This window comes from Papaver somniferum, chromosome 10 (genome assembly GCF_003573695.1).
Source record: "Papaver somniferum cultivar HN1 chromosome 10, ASM357369v1, whole genome shotgun sequence".
Taxonomy (NCBI): Eukaryota; Viridiplantae; Streptophyta; class Magnoliopsida; order Ranunculales; family Papaveraceae; genus Papaver; species Papaver somniferum.
This window is the reverse complement of record NC_039367.1, coordinates 82,952,779-82,975,010: the sequence shown is the minus strand read 5'-3', so window position 1 is coordinate 82,975,010 and position 22,232 is coordinate 82,952,779. Positions and strand designations below refer to the sequence as shown.

The 22,232-nt window shown below is 36.3% G+C and overlaps 2 protein-coding genes across 5 annotated transcripts; one reads left to right on the top strand and one right to left on the bottom strand.

Annotated features, from left to right (window-relative positions):
- The first annotated feature begins 6,307 nt into the window (after positions 1-6,307).
- LOC113318112 (cyclin-T1-4-like) lies at positions 6,308-12,860 on the top strand. 3 transcript variants are annotated; one of them, XR_003344285.1, is made up of 9 exons: positions 6,313-6,642; positions 7,058-7,561; positions 7,666-7,747; positions 7,899-8,033; positions 8,150-8,325; positions 8,482-8,597; positions 9,218-11,088; positions 11,339-11,484; positions 12,642-12,860. XR_003344285.1 is itself a non-coding variant. In XM_026566235.1 (7 exons), exons 2-7 carry the CDS (start codon positions 7,062-7,064, stop codon positions 12,671-12,673), a joined length of 1,071 nt encoding a protein of 356 aa, XP_026422020.1. In that variant the 5' UTR covers positions 6,319-6,642; positions 7,058-7,061; the 3' UTR covers positions 12,674-12,860. The 3 variants fall into 3 exon arrangements, 1 of the variants encoding a protein (XP_026422020.1); XR_003344284.1 differs by lacking the exon at positions 8,482-8,597 and having other exon boundaries at positions 6,308-6,642; XM_026566235.1 differs by lacking the exons at positions 8,482-8,597; positions 9,218-11,088 and having other exon boundaries at positions 6,319-6,642.
- Positions 12,861-15,660: 2,800 nt separating this feature from the next.
- LOC113315242 (mannosylglycoprotein endo-beta-mannosidase) lies at positions 15,661-21,870 on the bottom strand. Of its 2 annotated transcripts, XM_026563542.1 has the most exons (11): positions 21,546-21,870; positions 21,128-21,266; positions 20,796-21,023; positions 20,393-20,451; positions 20,116-20,164; positions 19,666-19,896; positions 19,225-19,394; positions 18,932-19,136; positions 17,703-18,362; positions 17,384-17,611; positions 15,661-16,581 (listed from the first exon to the last, which is right to left on the bottom strand). In XM_026563542.1, the coding sequence occupies exons 1-11, from the start codon at positions 21,695-21,697 to the stop codon at positions 15,805-15,807; spliced, it is 2,898 nt and encodes a 965-aa protein (XP_026419327.1). In that variant the 5' UTR covers positions 21,698-21,870; the 3' UTR covers positions 15,661-15,804. The 2 variants fall into 2 exon arrangements, with proteins under 2 accessions (XP_026419327.1, XP_026419328.1); XM_026563543.1 differs by lacking the exon at positions 21,546-21,870 and having other exon boundaries at positions 20,796-21,040.
- Positions 21,871-22,232: the final 362 nt, after the last annotated feature.

Here is a 22,232-nt window from a genome sequence, read left to right as displayed (position 1 = left end):
TGAATACTGGGAGAGGTACAAGAGATTAGTGGTAAGCTTCCCTCACTACAACATATCTTCAATACTTCTACGAAGGATTACTTCCAGAATAGAAGAATTTGATTGATGCAACTGCTGGTGGTTCACTTACCGAGAAGACGATCTCACATGCAACTAGTTTGATCGAGAGTATGACATCAAAATGCAACAGTTTTATACAATGCATGACTCAAATGTCATAAGAGTTAGCGAGATAGGAGAATCTCCAAACACAAAGCATCTTTTGAGTACGATTGAAAAGACAATTTATCGTATAACCTCTAATATGAAGAAGAAGCCGAGTTTAATGCTTTATTCCCTAATACAGGGCCAAGGTATGATCCATATTCTAACACCTATAATGCCGGTTGGAAAGATCATCCTAATTTCAGTTATGCCAACAAGCAAGCTGCAACTCCTAATCCATATGCGAGACAAGGTGGTTTTCAACAACAGTTCCAACCATGACCCCAAGATCCAAACTCTGAGAAGATGATTACCATGATTCTATTAGAGATCTGCAAATTCAAATGGGGGCAGTTGGCTACAAATGTGAATTTATTGTAATCACAAGCTTCAACACAGTTACCATCACAACCTTTTGTGAATCCAAGAGAGCATGTCAATGCAGTGACTTTGAGAAGTGTAAAGCAAACAGGAGATCCAAATCAACAAGAAAAGGTTAGTAATGACATCGAAAAGAAAGTAGAAGCGGAAACCGTTCCATAGGAAAATCCAACATCAACCTGACAACCTAAGGACACGGTTCCCACTTTTACCATACAACCTCCTTTCCTTAGTCGTTTTGCCAAGTCAAAGAAAGAAGCTCAAGACAAGGAAATCATGGACATTTTCAGTAAAATACAAATCAACATTCCATTTATTGAGTCCATCAAAACAGTACCCAGGTATGCTAAGGTTTTGAAGGATTTGTGCACAAGGAAGGATAAGTTGATTGCCAACGAGATTACTTAAATGGGAGAAAGTGCTTTAGCGATGCTATTGAAGAAGATTCCTGGAAAGTGTGAAGATCTTGGGGGCTTCACAGTGCCTATTACTATTGGTAAACGATGATTTGATCGTGTTTTTCCTGATTTAGGAGCGTCCATAAGTGTTATGTCAGCTGATATTTACGAGTCTCTGAATCTTAGACCTTTAAAGGAGACAAGGATCACTATTTAATTAGCAAACGAGTCCAATATATATATCCCGAGGGACTCGAGGAGGACGTGCTAGTTCAAGTGAGTGAGTTAATATTTCCGGTTGATTTCTACATTGTGGATATGCAAAATGGAGATAACTGGTCATCTAATTCGTTACTTCTTGGGAGACCGTTTATGAAAACTGCAAAGACGAAGATTGATGTTGATAGTGGTACACTCACCATGGAATATGATAAGGAGATCGTTCACTTTAACATATTTGAAGCCATGCGTTATTCTATTTATGTGCACTCCGTTTTTTCTATTGATGTTATTGGTTCATTAGCACAACAAACGTTTGATTTGAGCAATGAAGATGAACTTGAAGTTGTGTTGCGAACTAACATTGATTTTGACGTTCATGGGCAGCCGAATTTGGATTTCGACTTAGATAAAGAGCTAGTGAAGATGTGTGGTGCTTTAACGACATTACAAGAAGCTCAAACGGGTAATATCTCTTATATTTGTTTACCCTTAACTAATAAGTTTCCTTTACCTTCTATTGTGCAGGTACCTAAACTAGAATTGAAGCCTCTTCTGGATCAACTAAGTATGATTAATTGGGTGATAAAAAAGAACTTCTGATGATAATTGCAAATAATCTCATTGCCATACAAGAAGAACGTCTACTTCGGGTTCTGAAAGAGTACAAAACCGCCATTGGTTAGACAACGCTGACATCAAAGGCATTAGTCCATCCATGTGTGCATAGAATCCTTATGGAATATGATATCAACCTAATACTCGATGCTCAGTATAGGCTTAATCCTAAATGATGAAGGTCGTGAAGAAAGATATCCTCAAATTTCTAAGTGTGGGGGTGATTTACCCAATTTCTGACAGCAAATCGGTTAGTCTGGTACAAGTGGTTCTTAAGAAATTAAGTGTGACTGTTGTTAGAAATCAAGACGATGAGTTTGTTCCTACAAGAGTTCAAACGAGATGGAGAGTGTGCATAGATTACAGAAAGCTTAATGTCGTAACTAGAAAGGATCGCTTCCCTTTGCCTTTCATTGATAAAATGCTAGAGAAGTTAGCGGGACATTCATATTATTGCTTTTTTGGATTCAGGGTACAACCAGACTATTATTGCACCAAAGGATCAATAGAAAACTACTTTTACTTGTCCGTTTAGTACATTTTCCTATAGACAGATACGACTTGGAATTCGCAATGCGCCTGCCACTTTTCAGAGATGTATGGTTAGTATATTTTCTGACTACGTGGAACGCATCATTGAGGTATGCATACCCCTACACATACCTACGCAGTGTGAACTAAGCTGATGCTCATAAACTATTTTCACAAATATGTTTGGCATAACTACAACTCTCATAAACACTTCTAAGACAAATCATTATGTGTTTGTGAATCATGGTTTAAATTTTGAGTGTTAATGAACACGATTATGCTTATAAGTTCTTAAGGCATATTTATGTACCATGAACTATTATTGAACAAGTTTCTGTACCCTGGATCATAGTGTATATTCTTCTGTGCAGTCCCATGACACACTTCTCACATGCTTACATGAATTTCCTAATAAGAATTTTATTTAAAATGAGAAATTGATTGCTTAAATGTCAAGTTATCTTATCTTTTGAAGCTACCTATAGTCTTGAAAGTCTATAAATAAAGAGACTCAGAATTTGTACACAGACTGCTTCTATCAAAGCAAGGGGTTATCATGCTAGTTGTTACACCATAGTTACGTAATACACGAACCTTCTCTGATACCAATTGAAAAGAAGATGGTACCAAGTATACCACCAAATTTTTCGTTTGATAGGAATATAGACCTACATGGTATTTTTTAACAATCAAAAGAATAACTTTTAATGCAGAAAAGTTAAAAGCACACACACACACACACACACGAGAATTTTGTTAACGAGGAAAACTGCACCTGCAGAAAAACCCCGAGACCTCGTCCAACCGTGAACACCATACCGTGCTAAACCGTTCAGACGCTAGCCTACAATCAGACTTCAGACCGGACTGTAGTTAAGACCAAATTAACCCTCCAAGAAATTCAGCTGAAGTCGTGTTCCTTATGTCTCTTGAACCTCGTAAGATTCTACGCACTTGATTCCTTAGCTGACGTCTTTTACAACCTAAGAGTTGCTTCGACCTAAGTGAAGACTTTTGATACCAATTTTCCTCTAACAAACAAGCCTGTTTGATTTCCTTTTGATATGTTTCAATTTAGGTTTGGAAATATGTTTGCAATAGACAAAGTTCAACAAACCTCACGAATCCGAAGCATTTACACTAAGTTAGCTGAGAAGCATGAATTACAAACCACCTCCCAAAAATAATCTAAACAAATCAAAGAAGAGTTTAGATATCCATCTTAAGGAAAAGCAAAGTTTGAGACAAAATAAAACTTTGTGATTTATATCTATCTCGTTCATGATCCAAGATTACGAAAACCTCAAAGATCGGTAAGAAAAAAAATCGAATTTAGGAACTATCGGGTGAAAGATAGTCTGTCTGGGCTTGAAGAATCCCTAAGCGAAGTCTTCAAAGTCGTAACCTAAATTGCAGTTTTATGAATAACATAGGTTATAAAGGACGACTCTAGCTTAATAACTAGGACACAATAGTGTCAAGGATTAAGAAATTTTGTCGCAAGAGTCTCTCTATTTATAGATTTTCAAGGCTCCATGTAGTTTTGAATTCAAGCTTAGGTTGATTGGAATTCAAGCATTATGGTCCAAAAATTCTTATTAGGGTTTCATGTAAACATGTGAGATATCTGCCTTCGAATTACACTGAAGAATATACATTATGGTCCAGGGTTTTAGAACCGTGCACAATGATGGTTCATAACGATTAAGTAGCCTTTGAACTTACAAGCATTAGCAGTGTTCAATAACACTCAAGACTAACCAGTGATCCACAAATCCAAAGTAATTTTTCGAATAAAGTTGTCTTAGAAGTGTGTATGAGAATTTTAGCAAAAACTAACATAGTCGTATAAAATAATTCATGTACTTATGCTAATACTATAAATGTATAGGTTTGCAAACCATTGGAAATTCCAAAGTCAGGCCCAAACGGTCTGCAAACCTAGGCATTTCGCGGAATTCAGATTTAAGGGGTTAATTTGCAAACCTACCCCTATTTCGTAACTCATATGTAAAGGGTTCGCAAACCGGGTTTGCAAATCTCTACAGTCCGCGGAATTCAAACCGACTTAGGTTTTACATGCAAGTATGTGTACCTTGCACCAAGTAGTTCTCAATCTCTCATAATTAATTTGAAACATTCCCAATAACCATATACAATATGTATTATTTCTTGGCAGTTTCCAGATGATCAACTTAAAATAAAAATAGTTTGTGAACAGTAACTTGTTCTAACTAAAATTGTTAAGAATCTATGAACCTCCATTGCTTGAATCATATTCGAGAGTTTAACCAAGACAAGCTAGAACTCGAAATTTCTTCATTGCAATATTAAATCTACTAAAATCATATGACATCTACAATACAAGACAGAAGGGGTTTTGAGCCTTGGACGGTCGGATAATATTTTGAGAGACAAACTTTGCATCCGACCATCCCAATCTCATCTCAGCAATAGACATCCGACGGATCTAAGATTTGTAACCTCTTTCATTATGAATGTAAATTTATTAGTTACTAATTAATGGATCTCCTCATAACTCAAGATATTAAAACAAATATTAAATTGTAAAAAAATTTTACAAGGGGATAGAATACCTAACCATACATCTACTCATTCTATTCAACAGTTCAAAGTGAAAAATATTACAGTAAATTTTTATAGCATTAATTGGAATAATGAACTATCACAGAAGAATGATTAGATGTATGATTTCGTAGAAAGGTGAATTTGACGGAAATGAGACATATATATATATACAGTATTACTTGAATGATTCAGTTTTTGGCTTTTCCGAGTTTTATATGACCAGTTTTATTATATAGTGTATGCACGAACATTATTTTGGCTTGAAACAAAATAATAAACTATCCCAGAATTAACCAATTAAAAAGTCGAGAAAAATATTCTTATATAAGTCATATTTCAGATTAAAATCGTGTCGTTACGGCACGGGTTATTTCTAGTAGTCTCATAAGATAGAATGGTAAATGCCGTGAGTAAATCGTATGAGTCGGTCTTCACATACCTCTTTGTTGATGAAGTTTTATATCTTCGTTTGTTCTTCAGTTTTCAATCTTCGAAGGTTATTCAATGATGTCTGATACTCAACAACCAAACTCTAATCCTAGTACGAGACTTGACTTTAGCAGACTAGAAATTAAGATATAGTTTTGGACATCTAACATTAACAACAAGATTGAGATAGCAAAACTTGCGAGTTCAACCGAGCGACGCTCTAACACCTTGCATTATTCTCTGGGATGCAAGTAGCTTATACAAGCTACCCTAACTTGCATGTAGGTTTGCTACGAACTCATCCATGTTCATATCATCAGCCATGCTCTCCGAGGAATTGGAAGAGTGATGAAAAGAATTGGAGATTGAGAGATTCTAAAGAGATTTAAAAATTTTGGTGTGAGTTGAAATGAGTTTGAAATTGAGTACTTTTAGATGGGAAAAATTGAAGCCGTTGGATGAGGAACTGATGAGCGATGATCAGACCAGCGAGCGACAACTTGACTATCGATGTCGCTTGAATGACCAACGAGCGATATTTTGACCATCTAGCAATGGACACTCTATCGCTCGCTGAAAAGTCTGTCATGTATGCCTATATGTTTGGCACTTTGGCATACCCATAATGGGTGTTAAAGTGGCAAAATCAGATATTTGACATGTGCATAGGAATAGGCCTGACAGCAACAACAAAATTCTTATGGTGGCCTTCATCCAGAGCAGAGGTGCTCATAATGCTCTAACGGTTCTATTTCAGGACTTTCTTCGTCCAAAACCCAACTGATCCTTCCCAATCCTACCTGTAATTTGCCACATTTCCATCCTCCATCACCACTACCCAACCAAAGAATGCTGGTGGATAGACTTGTGCGCTATAAAACAACTGGTACCATACACCCAACTCCACAAAACTACCTTACGACACCTTTCATCTCTAACTCACCACTTATTTGCATCCCCATATCATACGACACCTTCATCTGTAACCAACCACTTTATTTACATTCCATATCACACCCACGGTCATAATCGACCTTTTCTATAGTATTAACATGCTATCTGATTTATAACTAGGCCGAACCGGAAAAAATTGATACTATTTGGTGGAACTTTATTATTGCGTTATTCAAACGGTTCTCTCAATTTTTTCTCAAATATAAAAAAGAAAAGTTAAAAGTAACCATATTTCATATCAATATCCCCAAAAAAATCAAAACCCTAATTTTATCTCATAATCTGAACAGAATTTCAGATCTTCTCGTTTCCACTGCAAGTAAGGCATCTTTTCCGATCTGTTTATTGCTGTTCAGTATTGTATATGTAAATTGTGTTTGTAGAAATTTCCGTTGATTTTTGTTTTTGGTATCGAATTGGATTAAAAAAACTTTATTGGATGATTTTTGGTGTTTCTAGATGAATTTGAGCTGATATATGAATTTTATCTATAAAACAGATATGGATTCTGCTAAACTGAGCTACTTTGTATATGTTTGCGTTTATTGTATTTGAATTTCTGGTTATAGATGTATAAATATATGCGATTTTTGTGATTTCCCGTAATTTGATTGTCTTTTTCTATTCTCATGTTATAAATTTTGATTACTGTAGCTTGAACTACTACATATGCCTGACAGATAAATCAGAAATGCCGATTTTAATTCTTGTTTTTTTTTTTTTTTCCTGAGCAGAATTATGTCTTTCTCGCGGATAGCTCGCAGACGAGGAGTGAATTTCCAACATGAATTTGAGTCCTCTATCAACAGAAACAACATGTACCAGCACAAAAACCCACATTATTGCAATAGCAAAACGAGCTACCTTCATGGCATGCCTAGAAATTATGGGGAATGTGTTTATAATGTTAGAAGTGATGAAAATGCTAATCCTTTGAAGAGGAGAAAATGTTCGAATTCTGGGGATAGCCAGAGATACTACCGGCAGCCTAACAGCAATGGTCCTTCGACAAGCAATAGTTTATTTATTGCTTCTACAAGACCTGATGTGAATAACTCAACCGTAATAGGTTGTAAACGTGACAGGTCACAGATAGATGACGAAGTAGAGTTTTTTTCTAGAGATGAGATCGAGAGACTGTCCCCATCAAGAAAGGATGGTATCGATCCTCTCCGAGAAACATATCTTCGTAATTCTTACTGTTCATTTCTTCAGAATCTGGGTACACGACTTGAATTGTAAGTCTGCCTTTTCTTTTCTTTTTTAATGCAGCTAGATTGCGATTTCTGTATTTGTAGCTTTCCGTTTTCTTGCTACTTAATGGTTACTCTCCTATTTGCAGGCCACAGACTACCATTGGAACCGCAATGGTTCTTTGCCACCGCTTTTTTGTTCGAAGATCACATGCTTGTCACGATAGATTTGTGAGTTTCTATACTTCGCGTTTAACTAGTTGAGTTTTAGAATTGGTAACAATAGCAACCATTATACTTTGGGGATTGTAGTTGTGCTGTGTTATTGAATTAATTGTGTTTTATAAACTATGGATGGAAACTCATCTAATAATGCATGCAGTTGATCTCGACGGCAGTCCTTTTCCTCGCGGCGAAGTCTGAGGAGACGCCGTGCCCTTTGAACAATGTATTGAGGGTGTCATATGAAATTTGCTACAAGCAGGGTCTTAATTTCTTTCCTTATCTTCTCCCTGTGGTAAGTAAGTTTTCTCTGTTTCACTTTTTTGGAGTATGTTTTTCTATATATAGAATGGCATGTTGTGCGTGGTCCATGATTAATGTAAGCTGTTGCACCTCCTGTAATTGGAACAGGACTGGTTCGAGCAGTATCGGGAACGTGTTATTGATGCCGAGAACATAATACTGAGAACACTGGATTTTGAGCTTAATGTGGAGCATCCCTACGATCCTCTGACATCAGTCCTTAACAAATTAGGACTATCACAGACTGTTTTGATCCATTTGGCACTAAACTTGGTCAGTGAAGGGTAAGTTCACATATTTCCTTTCATAGCGTCTGTGATTGTTGCACTGTTATCTATAAATTGATTTTTTTTTTCTATTATCAAAAGATGGCATGTGATAATGAATTGTATATTCCATATGTTCTTTATTTGATGACTTATGAAGGCGTAAACTAATAGGTAAAATTATTATGGGGTGGTCATTAATCAAGTTGTGGCAGGCGTTTGTTCTTTTCTTTTTATATATAGTGCAGCAGCTCCATACGTCTTGAAATTGTAGAAGAGATACTTAGCTGGTAAGTTTTGTGTTAATGATTACCATGATCCCCACAATCTCCTATGCTGCTCTTACTCTTTGCCTCTTGATCATTCAGGATCAGCTATTTACCCATACAATATACCCACCGAAATATATTACTAGATTTTTATGCTATGCAACTTTTGCATGATTTTTTACTGCCCTCTCTAACTAAATTTCTATTTTTTTTTATTTTTGGCTGATGGTATCTGATAGGTAAAAGACTGACGAGACTACTTTAGTGTTTCACAGGGTTTACATAGGCCACAAGAAGTAGATTTTCGGGAGAATTTTTTTTGAATGTTTTTTTTTCTTCATATCGCTTCTCTCTGATTGCTTCTTTTGATATTTTTGTATGGTTTTTTAAAATAGCACCAGGTCTTGCTTCCTCCTATATTCCCAGTTTCTTGATTTTCAAATCTTTGCTAGGACTTGGAGCTTAAATAAGAGAGGTTATATGGAAGTTTATCCTTTTGTAGGATTAATTGTCATCCTTTGCAAAATAGTCTTACATTTGTTTTAAACTTTTAATCACGTTTTTGGCCTCTTTTAGGCAAGAACTGAACCTAATTTCTATGTTGTGGCATATTGATTTTTGTCATGGCATATTAATTGCAGGATCTTCACAAGAATAGCGTGCTCACCTTATGATATTCTTAGCTGGCGATTTGATATGATTTTCATGCATGGAAAGTTTTGTTTTACGCCTGAAGTTGGAGTGCTGATGTGTTGTGGATAGCTTTTTCATGAAAGTCTTTTACCATTGTGGTCATTGGTTACTGGATTAACCACCGACCTATCACCACCAGTTTATAATATCTCACCCTTAGGATTTTCTCTGACTGCTGCGGTTTTCTCTAGAAACTGCTGCGGTTTTCCGTCCCCACAATGCCATGAAACCTGTCCGGACCACAAATTTTCATAAATGGACCATACGAAATAATGATGTCACAGACTACTATATTAATTGCTTATAAGCAGTATTCTGTTTGATGGCTAAAGCGATTTTGGTCTATATTCTTCGGATATGATGTATTTAAAAAGGTTTCTTTACCTGGAGCTCTCAGATATTATGGTGAAACAGAATATAGGTTGTGTGTGGACTTATACGAGCTATTACTATGTATGAGTCTTCCATCTGACACGTACTCCATTCAGTTTTGGGTTAGGTGTTATTTCTCTACTTCGGTTGATGGGCTTCCCTTTTGTTTAAGGAATAGTCTATTGTCTTTAGACTTACATCAGAATATTATTTTTCAAAAGTGTTCCATAAGAGTTCACATCTCCAAGTTCTATTCTAATGTTGGAGACAAGGTAATGTTTTCTATATATATATATATTTGTATTCTTTGCATGTAGGTAAAATTGAACCATAATTTTTACCAGGTAGCATGATTTGCTATTGAGATTGTCAGCCATTGAGCCAGTGGGAGTAGGTTATGATATATCTAGGCAGATCTGAAAAGAAATCATGCATCTAATGACTAAGCAGGAGTAAGCTAAGAAAGTAAAGCCAAGGGTCTTAGGAGGCATGTTTTAAATTAGAAGTCAAGAACCGAATAGTGCCTCTAGTGCAGCCAGATTTCTTCGTACCAATTGTTCTTTGTCTCTTTGGCTATAATACTGTTTTTAAAATAGTCAGAATAAAGAAGAATAAGAAATGGTACTTAGTTTTTGACACTTCTCAGATGGACACAAACTCATCCTCTTTTGTCCTTTTGTTCATTCCCACTTTTATCCTATTTCCTTTTCTCTTTTCTCTTTGCCCCTTTGTTCTTTCTTTCTGCTAATGCTTTTCATGCTTAAAAGTTCTTTTGCATTTCAAAGTTCCCAATGGATGTGTTTATATGCGACCCAATTTACAGGTATCCATAGACGTCGCCGGTTTACCTTTAGGAATTTATGTATGTCCAATTTTCCGTTGGATGAAATGTTGATCAGTTTTGTTACAGTTGCAGTTTTTGGTTTGAGATAGCTTGCATTCTGGAGTCAAATATTCGTTACATAGTATGATGAATTTACGTGCCTTTACAAACATTGTAACATTTATAGCATTTGGGTATGCTATGACATGGTGCAACATCAGTGTTTTCTACTTGATGCTTTTAGGGCACCTCTGTCAGTTCAGTCCACATGATTGTTGGCCTCTATCACCACTCATTTTGGCACCCTGGTCATGGGTGTATTGCCTGTCTATGTTGTCAATAGTGCTTCTGCCATGAGTGTGAAATCGTGCTCTTTCACATGACATCATTGAAAAGAAGAAACTGGCACGACCTTTGAGAAAGTTTCAATCATAAAAAAACATCCGACAAAATTATGTATCTGATGAATAATGGGAATGTGCCTTCCCCTGAAGGACAATTAGGTCTTGGAGCTGATTCGTTGTTCCAGTAGTTATGACAAATTTTGGTATTGTTTCGAAACCTTGTTAGCATTTCTGAAGATTCTCGGGAAAATATTCCTTCTGATGGCTGCTTTCATAGTTGGTAAGAATAAGAACGCTCAAGGACTCGACTTTCTTGACAATATCTATTTCTTTATTGATTTAGATATACTGTCTAATGTGGATTTGTTTGTGTAAATTACCATATGGGATATTGTATGTTCTTAAGAGTTCAGCAGACACTGGTTTGCTTTATTTCTATATCCTTCATGGGGGTGCTTGGTATAATGGCTTGGTCTAGGTAGCTTTAGTGAGAAGTTATTTAGGTATTAAACTAAGATTCTATTTTGCAGGCTTCGGAGCTCACTTTGGCTTCAGTTCAAACCTCATCATATTGCTGCTGGTGCTGCATATCTTGCTGCAAAGTTCCTTAATTTTGATCTCGCAGCTTACCAAACAATGTTGCAAGAGTTCCATACAACACCTTCCATTGTGCAAGGTACCTTACGTCTTTACTTCTATTAAATTTTAATGTTTAAGCAAGAAAATATTGGAAAGAACCGGTTTTAGGCTTTGGTTTTATATGATGAAGGGCAGGTTGCTTTCGTTTTAGAGTGGTAATAATTTATGCCCGTAGAAAAGCATTTCACACTTTCAAGATCTCATTGATCTACGGCCAGGCTATTGCTTGGAATGCAGCAAATCCGGTATATGAGAATGCAAATTGACATAGGAGAAAGGAGAAAAAAATTGTCAAAAAATGAGTAGTTTAACTCAATAAAAATGCATTAATTTATGATTTTATTCGAATCTGCTTTTTTTACACAGTATATGGCGGACACCGATAATAGAAACTGCATAAGAATGAACTGCATTAATTTTCATGGATTTGATCTTTAGGTTCGGGTGGGAGTGGGACCAGGGGCGGAGCCAAGGATTGACCAACCCTGGCTCCAGCGCCCCCCCCCCCCCCCCCCCCCCCCCCCCCCCCTCCCCCAAATTCTAATTAACTGCTTAAAAACTCCTTATTTTCTCCTATATTTTGTTTTTAGCCCCCTAAATATTACTCCCATTTAGTCCACCAAAAGTCTCCATATTTTGATCATTTTTTTTAGCCCCCCTTATGTTTTTATCTGGCTTTGCCACTGGGTGGGACTGATGATAAAAACAAGAAAATAACTTCCATAATTTCCCTTCAGGTTACATAAGAATCAAAACGTTCTCTGTATGTAGTATATTCTAAAAATCTCTAGGATCTGTTTTGATGCCTCCAGTTTTTCTATTATAATTGTACAAGAGTTGTGCACGCGTGTTGCGCATCTGTTTCCCATGCCGGCCGGTGGGAGGTTTTTCATCATTTAGAACGGATTTCGTGATCGGGACGCTTATCCTACGTATCATTTCTATTTTAGGTCCTTACTCCCGATAACCGAACTCTTTACTGCATGAATCCAATGGGTGTGAACAATAGTTCACACTGAATTTTTCCCAAATCCGACGGTTCAATTTTATTCTCTGTTCAAATTGGTTAGCGGATTCAATTTTTCCTTGCTGCCATTAAAACGGGGGAGATGAATGGTTTATTTATTTTCCTATTTTCTCGCTGTTCTACATTTGGAAGTAAATTAACGTCATGCTTATTATTTTCCGATGCAGATGTGGTCCAACAGTTGATGGAGCTCTTTTAGAAGATTTATATATATAGTCTCGGGGACTCTTGTATCCGAGGCTCGATATACATACATGTAAGATTATCGTGTATTAGTTGTTATATTGAACCTTCCCTTTTGGAGAATTGATGTATAAAGTTGCTATATTATGGAACTCTTTGAAATCAGGTCTGCAAATAGTATCAACTAATACAACTTCTGCACACTGCAATATTTGGTTATGGGATATCCTAACACCAAAACAAAATGTCTAGTTTACCCTTTAACTACAAAAAAACTTAAAAACCTAATCTTCCTCTCCCCAATAAACCACCGGACGATCAAATTATCACCAACAACCGAATCAAGAATTTGAAGAATCACGATTTCAAACTCCTCAATAAGAACCCATGGTTTATGTTAGGTATTAATCGATAACCCATCTTGTTTTTACTCGTTTTTGTGCTAAAAATAGGTTAGATCGAATGAAATCGAAGTCAAATTAGGGTTTTAGTTGCGTTTCTGAAGGTGTTACGGTTGGCTTCGCTAACCGTAATTATAGTTTCTGAAGATATTACGGTTAGGTTTGGATGATTCCAAACCATAAATCTAATTTGCGTGTGGTATTTCCAGCCGTAAAATTTGATTTGTATGTACTCTTACGTCTAGGTTTAACTGAATTCAATCGTAAAATTTGATGTGCATGTACTCTTACGTCTAGGTTTAGTTGAATCAAACCGTAAATAAGGGTTTTGGTCATTTCAAACCGTAAATAAGGGTTAGTCGAATCAAATCGTAATTTTAATTAAATTAAATTAAAATTAACAAAGTAAGGGTTGTTTGGTCATTTCAAAATTATTTGAGATAGGGGTTTTTGAAATTACTTATGAATGATCCTTTTTTGTCCTATTAGGTGACACCCCTCTAATGGAATGTGACGCCCCATTAATAGCCTTCATTATGGAACTCTTTGAAATCAGGTCTGCAAATAGTATCAACTAATGCAACTTCTGCACAATGCAATATTTGTCGGAAGTGCCTATTCTCCGCCCCATTTCACCTAAAATCCCATCCAGCCAGGTTTTACATAAAATACTCGATAACATCTACTTAGGTTTGATAATGATTTTCTATCGTAGACCCCCCATTTATATCCTGGTGTCATTAGGGCGACCCCGAAAGAATTAGTGGCGACATAAAAATACAAACAAGGTCACCCAAAACTAAAATAAAGTCACCTTATCTCCGATTTTTTGAAATGGCAAATATACCCTTCACAATCGGTAGATAAAACAACAATCGGTAGTTTAATTTATTAATCGGTAGATGTTAGGATAATCGGAGGGTAATATGTATATATATGTAGTTTTAAAGTTTTGTTATTTTGAAATAACCTACAATCAGAGGGTATTTATTTACCATGTCTCCCGATTATGAAGTTGCCCCAAAATTGAAATTTGAAAAAAATCTCAAATTTTTCGAATTTGGGAACTGCCATAATCGGTAAACAATACTACAATCGGTAGTTTATATCGATGTATGTTGGTTTGTGTTGCGAAAATTATAATCGGTAGTTAAAATAGTAATTTTGTGATGTTAATTTTCTACCGATTATGATAGTAGCCCAAAATTCAAAATTTTCAAAAACCAATGGAATTTTGAATTTCTCTATTTGCCCAATCCGAAGTTTCGTGATGTTTATTATCTACCGATTGTATAATCGGTAGTCTCGTGATGTTCTTTTATTTACCGATTGTGGTAGTAGCCCCAAATTCAAAATTTTCAAAAACCAATGGAATTTTGAATTTCTCTATTTGCAAAATCGGTTGTTTCGTGATGTTTATTATCTACAGATTGATCAATCGGTAGTCTGGTGATGTTCTTTTATCTACCGAATGTGGTAGTTGCCCCAAATTCAAAATTTTCAAAAACCAATGGAATTTTGAATTTCTCTATTTGCATAATCGGTTGTTTCGTGATGTTTATTAACTACCGATTGTACAATCGGTAATTTGGTGATGTTCTTTTATCTACCGATTGTGGTAGTTTCCCTAAATTCGAAAATTTCAAAAACCAATGAAATTTTGAATTTCTCTATTTGCACAATCGGTTGTTTCGTGATATTTATTATCTATCATGATGTTATTTATCTACCGATTGTGGTAGTATCCCCAAATTCAAATCATAGCCGCCCGAGACCCTCCGGTTTCTCGGTTACGAACCATCATCATCATATGAGGGGCTTTCACCCATGATGATATGGCTTAAATAGACAATGCCACTTAAACAACTAGTTTACTATATATTGATAGATCGATAAATAGTTCAACAGTGTTGCACTTAAACTCTTACAGAAGCAAAAACCCTTGATCTCCGTGAGTTCGATAACAAGAATTAATATTAAAAAATATGATATGCTTTCAGAGTTTGAAAGCACACATGATAGAACCTAAAGCTACTTCAATAAAACTCCTCAAATTTCATGTATAAGTGTAACAAAATGAAGCTACTCAGTAGTTGATCAAGATGATCTACACCTTGTGCAAGCAACTATAACACAAACCAAAACAATCACAATCGGTAGATAAAGAAAAATACCTAACTACCGATTATGAAGGGACATATAAGTATTTTCAACCTATTTTGTCTTATTCAGTCGTCCCTAATTCTTTCAGGGTGCCCCTGGTGACGCCAGGATTTATATGGTGCAATATCCTTCAAAAGGTGATACTAAGTGGTCCTGAGGCTAATTTTTTTTCCGGAACATACACGGTTCAAACAGTGACTAACTAATGATGCAAATGGTGTTTAGAGGGTGTTTGGCTGTATTTACATTATACTCTACATTGTGGATTCTCCAAACCTTCAACTTGTTACTTCCTTGGGGAGCCATGATTCAAAGATGAGATCTTGAATTAGGAGCCATGATTCAAAGATGAGATCTTGAATTCAAAGATGAACTGAAGCCTAATCATGGAATTCAGGCTTTGGGAATAACTTATAGTTGGTGGCAACTGATTCCTGAATAAAACTTGTGGTTATTCAATATAATAATTTATTCGATTATAAATCTCTAATACAATAACTCTGTCAGAGAATTGTTCTTGTGACACTATCTTTATTATCCTCTACCAAATAGTATAAAGGATAGTTGTCATTGTTTACAAATCTCAATAGACAGAATGTGCCTCTTCATAATTCCACCCAAGAAGCGTTACACGTGGAGTAACTCCTGGAGGTAGCTTAAAAGTAATAGTAACCGTCATTTTCTCGCCGGGCACCATAGAGAAATAATTATCGGAATAGTGGACCGGAAGAATTCTTGTATCCTCCCCTTCTTTCGTGTTTTTCTTTGTAGAATGAACACAAAAACGGAGAAAGAATGCAACTCCAGAGTCCATCCCATTTGTTTCTACTACTTTTGAACCTTCGTTACTTGGCTTTGAGAAACTTCTGTAGACTCTGTGCAACAAACCAGTTTTTCGTTTCTCCTCCGAAAAGCTTTCACCCATATCAAGATCTTCTGTAGTGCTCAAATGATTCCTGTACCTTACAGTTTCCATATTTGTGGTCTTCGAGCGGTTTTGTAAGGTCATATCGATTTTGTAAGTGGATCCCCTGATCATAACGTCGGATATTATTTTAAGGGGAACTTGCTTCTTCCTGTAAGGTTCTAAAAGCTTGTAATTCCCACCTGGGAGATGCAACCAATAAAAGTTTCTGGAAAGGATAGCTTTATTTGACCACTTGAAAAGCTTGAGGAGGAGGAAGTAAACTGGTTTCGCATTCTTAGTTTTTGGATACTTCATTTCAATAGTGGTTTGGGTAGTTTTGGCTGGCACAAAGATATTATCTGTTACTTTATAATAAGGACATGTACCATCTAGATCCCAAACTGAGGCTTCCACTGCCACATCAATTAGCTCATCTGCAGTTGTGTTGACAACCTGTAGGGAAGAAACTAATGTTAGGTGTTCACTTATCAAATTACCCTTCAAAATAATGACTCAAAACACCAATAGCAATATCATGTGTCTTTGGAAAGAAAGGAACGAAGGAAATTTAAATAACAAGAACAAACATTTGGTTAGGACACTTCGAAGCATTGAATTTCAAACTTAATTTTGGGGGAAGGCAAACATTAAGATGTACAGTCCAACTGCCAAAACGGTAACAGCTTTATGGGACTCCAATCTATTTCGACCTCCTTAAGCCTGTATAGTCTCTTCAGCTCTTTTCCCGTTATTTTTTCTCTTTCGAGTGTCTGAATCACCCTTTTGGCCTCTTTTTTTGTTGCGGTCGTAATCTTTGGATTGAGGTACCCCCTTTATTTCTATTCAAAGAATATGTTCTATTGACCTATCAAAAAGATAAAAATGACCCACAACAGCCTTATCCTAGATAGTAGATACCAATGCTTAAGTTCGTAAAAGTCTAACCGAACAAGTGGTTTGGACATTTGATTGCACACAGTTCTGTGTTAGAGCGAGGTAACTTGTTCTGATTTTAATGATTCTCGTCGAGTCTATGGTCTATAGGGATAGTACCTAGAGCCAGAACAAATAATGCTAATGGTTCCAGTTCCTAGCTATCTGATATAAGCACCTGGCACAAGAAAACAGATAATATGGTTCTTTTTATGTTCGCAAGCAAAGTGGGAAGCCGTGAGCACCCCAAAGTAAGCAGTTTTATGGAGCCTGAAAGGAAATTATGGTAGTGCCTATTTGATGGATTAATAGTTTTATTTACCTCAATGAAGTATGTCGCTAGGTTAAGCTGGACATGAACTGGCTCTGCTGCACTGCGGCAGCCATAAAAACCTGCTGTTTGGTCATGAAGATGATCGTAGAACTGACCCCGAAGACTAGTCCAAGGATTTTGAGTCTTCCATATTAGAACACCCGTGTATTTTGTCCACATACGAGAAGTCCAGCCTTCAAGCAGAGCTCTATACTGGATGTAATTGACAAGTTGTGCCTGAAATAATAATTGATAATAGGTTAGGACAGTAGAGTTACACAAAGAACATGGCAAAAGAAAGAAACATTTGGATGCAAGGATCACCCACCTTCTCACAAAAATCATCTAGGTCCTTTGGGAGCCCATATAGTTCTATCTGATCTGAAACCCCCTTCTTGGGGTTTGAATATGGAATGTATTTGTGGTACTTCCAGATGGGGTTTTCTACTTCTTCTATGTAACCATCAGGAAGCTTTTTAAACAAAGGAATTTTCCATCCTGCTTCAGGCATTGTTGCTCTGATGGTAGCTGCAAGAGGAATTCCCACAGAACCAACTTCAGGATTGAAACCATAGTTGTAAAAATCATCCTTGAAAAAGTCCACAGGATTCTGGATTTCATATGGACCATCAGTGAAATCCCCCTTCCCGTTTGCAAAGCCATCCCACATGGAACCTTGGATGTAATCACGAGTACCATCAAGATATTTACTAGGATCATCAAATCTTTTCAAGGAGTTGCTTGTATCAGTTGGAAATTTGAATAATGGATGGAGCTTTAAGTCATTCTTCAGAGCTTTGTTAATGTCATCTGGTGGTGTTTGTTCATTTCCTCCAACCCAGAGAGCAAGACTGGGATGATTTCTTAGGAGCTTCACAGTGTCCCTTGCACATATCAAGAAAAGGCCATGGTCCAAAGGACCATCAGGGTTTGATACTGGAACACCTCTTCCATCACAATCTCCTGTTATCCAGAATTCTTGCCACACCTGAAACAAAAATTGAGGAACGGAAGAAAATTAAACTAGACACTACAAAAATTAAAGTTACTCGGTTGGCTTTTAATGGTTGTTCTCACATGATTTAAAGTTAAAATCATGTATATCATCTTGTTCATGGTTAATGCTAGATTAAGATAATTAGTATATGAATTGTTCTATGTAGCCAAGTGAGGTATCTATCCGACTCAGGAGTTAGAGAGGCATGTCTATTTTACACTATCATGCTCATAGTTTAACCAAGCTTTGGAGTATGTTAATGCTATTTTTTATTTTTTTAAACTTCTTTTATAAAAGAAGGCCTGCTATCTACAAGCCCAGGTAGCTAGGCAAAGAAAGTAAAGAAAATCCCCCTTCAGTGCTAGTGCAAAGCATGTTATCAGCATAAGGTAAAGATACTATCAAGTTGCCTTCATCCCCTTAAACAGAAAAGGAGAAAAAGATACTATCATGTTTAACTCTTTAAATATGGTGACTATGGAGCTGAAATTCCAACACTATAAATCCAAGAATGTGGTCCCTGAAATAAAGGGAGAAACGAAAGGAAACGAAAATTTTACCAGCAAACCATAAATATCACAATAGTGATAAAATTCCGGCCTCTCAGCCAATCCACCACCCCAACAGCGGATCATGTTAAAGTTCATATCTGTGTGAAACTTAATATCTGTTTCGTATCGTTCTTTTGACAGACGCAATAACCCATCTGACAGTATCCAGTTCCCTCCGCGGATAAAAATCGGTTGTCCATTGACCTTAAACAACCTGCAAGTGTTTGTGCTATAAAGAATAAAGAAGCAACTTATACGAGAAAAAATCATCACAAGCATGACAATTTGATCGAAAAATATACCTTCCGCCAGTAGCATTATCTATTGAGCTCTCAATTTTGCGGAATCCAAAATGTTGGCTCCAAGAGTCAGACTCTCCAAATCCCTTGTCCTCAACAGTGATCTCAACATTGTAAAGGGATTGCTTCCCCGTGCCATTAGGCCACCACAAATTGGGCTTGTAGAAAAAGAGCTGCACTGTCCTTCGTGTAAGTAAAATAGCTATGCCACTTAAAGCAAGAATGACATGCCAATCATGCAAAATATACAACTGATAATTTCCAACGCAAAGTTTAAACAGATAATCCTCTTACATACTCTTCTATTACAGGCCATTTCATCTGATAAATTTGATACCCAAACTCCAAAAGATAAAAAGAAAGAAACAACAACAAATGCGGTCCCAAACAGGATTTTTGTCAGTGAAGTGGAATACGCTAACAGAAAAATATCGCATTGCTTACCTGAGGCAGTGTATAATCAATATGTGCACCAGGAGGAATTGACAAATTACTCGTCTGATGATGCTCAATTAAGAACATATTTCCCTCAAGTTCAGTTGAAACCTGGATATTCAAAGAGCATTCTGCAATCCTAGCACTTCTATTCTCTAACTCAACAGTAGAATGTAGATATACTCTCGTATAATTGTCAAAGAAGGATGAAACCAAGTGAGGATTGGTTAACTTCACCGGCTGCATTCATGACAAAATAACAAATTTTAATTGCTGCTTCCTAGCGTACACATATGTGTCTTATTCCATTGATCACAAAGAGACAGGAGAATTTTTTTAATCTATATAAAAAAAAATGGATCCAAAGAGTTGCCTATTCATTTCCTTTTTAAAGAAAAATGCAGAATTAGGGCCTTGAGATTTGTCATATAAATGCATCTTATGCAAATGGTAACTTACCCCGGTAACAGAGATAGACACTTCATCCCAGATGCCAGTGTTCCTATCCCTGTAATTCAAAACATTTAGTGCAGATGCATAAGTTTACTAGAAGAGGGTAGCTAACTGCGAGGAAAAAACTAGGCAGCTACATAAATGTTGTCGAAAGCATCCTGTTCACCGATTTGGCACAAAAAAATCAGCTGCCATGGGAGTTTTCTTTCCTATACAGGTAATATTGTAGATGAAGTTCTAAACAGAACTGCAAGCAAATAGTAGTGATAAGTACAGCAGTTACCTTATTGGCGTCATCCAGTCCCAACCCTCAACGTATTGTGCAGCAACATCTTTTCCAATCTGTCATAAATGTAAAAAAGAATTAATCAGTGTAAAGAATATAGTTGAGCATATCAGAGCATACATAATCATTTTATATTCTTCAAATAACGTTAAGTCGTCCAAGCATGTTACATACCACAGCATTCTTTATGTTTTTACCCACAACGACTAAAATCCACTAAAAATTATCTAGTGAGACTGACCAAATGTAAGGTATTTTCATATCTAGTTACTCTGAGACTGCGTAAGTTAAGTGATCTATAACATACAAAACTACAAAAAGATCCTACCTAGCTTGAATTTTGTTCTCGTACATCTGGGATAAAATTTTATCATCATATTTTACAGGAAAGGTTGTATACCTCATGATCACCGCCTTGACCCCCCTCAGGAGGAATTATACCTGGATGGTCTGGCGGATGAACAAGAACTGCTAGTAAATTATTACCATCAGGGTGCAGAATATCAGTAATATCAAGAGAGTGTCTACGAAACATCCCCTTAGGCAAGATCTTTTTGTGTCCATTCAAATACACTTCAGCAGAGTAATTAATCGCACGGAAATTCAGATCCACGTGCTGGTTTGCTGACTACAACAAATTAATCACTGTCATAAGCATCAATCCGAAAATTAAAATCCAAATTTTTGTTGGTAAAATGAAGACCAAGAAATGTTTGTAAATTAGTAAATTACCTTTGCACACTTAAAAGTAGTAAAGAACCAAAACGTATAGTAATCCCTTCCGGAGTCAGCAATGTCAATAATTGCATCATTTTCTAATCCGTAGAAAGGATCTGGTATTTGCTTGTTCTTTAACAGTGTTCCTAAAACACTACAATATAAAATCACCATTAGCTAAGATCAAACCACAAAAAATCTCATGAAATTTGAACACTCTTTAGATCTCCCTTGTATCTTGTCATGAATCACAACTAAATGTACTATAACATACTATTAATTCAAACAAACATGACAACATTCACAAAAACAGTAATTTGAACCAAAAATGAAACTTCATGGAAAACATCAGCTTCAAATCGAATTTATTTCAGTAAAAAACAACTGAAACAGAGTGTAGTGGGAGTTTGAGAGAGAGAGAGAGGTGAATTACGTTCCAGGAACAACAGCTTCAATCCAATTTGAAGAATTGGAAGAAAGAGAAGGGGGGTGAGTAGTAGTGAGCTGAATTCCATCAAGATGAATTTCAGTAGATCTTGCAGCAATCCATCCTGAATCTAAATTTGTCTTTCCTAATTTAGCCATCACTCTTCTCCACTACTTCAACTCTTAAACCCCAAAACTAATGTGCAGAGTGAAGTAGACAGAAACTTAAACCTAAAGTAATAATAATATAAGATCTGAAGTCAAGATTCTCAAGAAGTAGAAGAAGAAGAGAACTGAGGTCAAGATTCTTCTTCAGTTTTTTTTAAACTTGTATATACAAGAAATTTTACATAATACTGTATTTTTTTTTTTTGAATAAAAAATCAATTCAACACATATTTATGGAATTAAACAAAGCTTTTGGCTGGTAACCTAGCAACAAGCCGGCTCCAACACCTTTTTGGATAACAATGCCTAATCTGTGAAAAATAAACTACTAAAACCCCTACTAACGTCTTTGCTAACTATACAATTCTTCAGAAGATTGAAAAAACATAAAGTATCATCACCAAGTTCCCCTAAAGTAGAGAAAGTTAGGACTCCCAAACCATGACCATGTGAAATACATTTGTCCAAGTATTTAGCGTGTTTTCGTGAAACAACGCTAGATATTTCTTTCCCAAGGAGAAAAGAG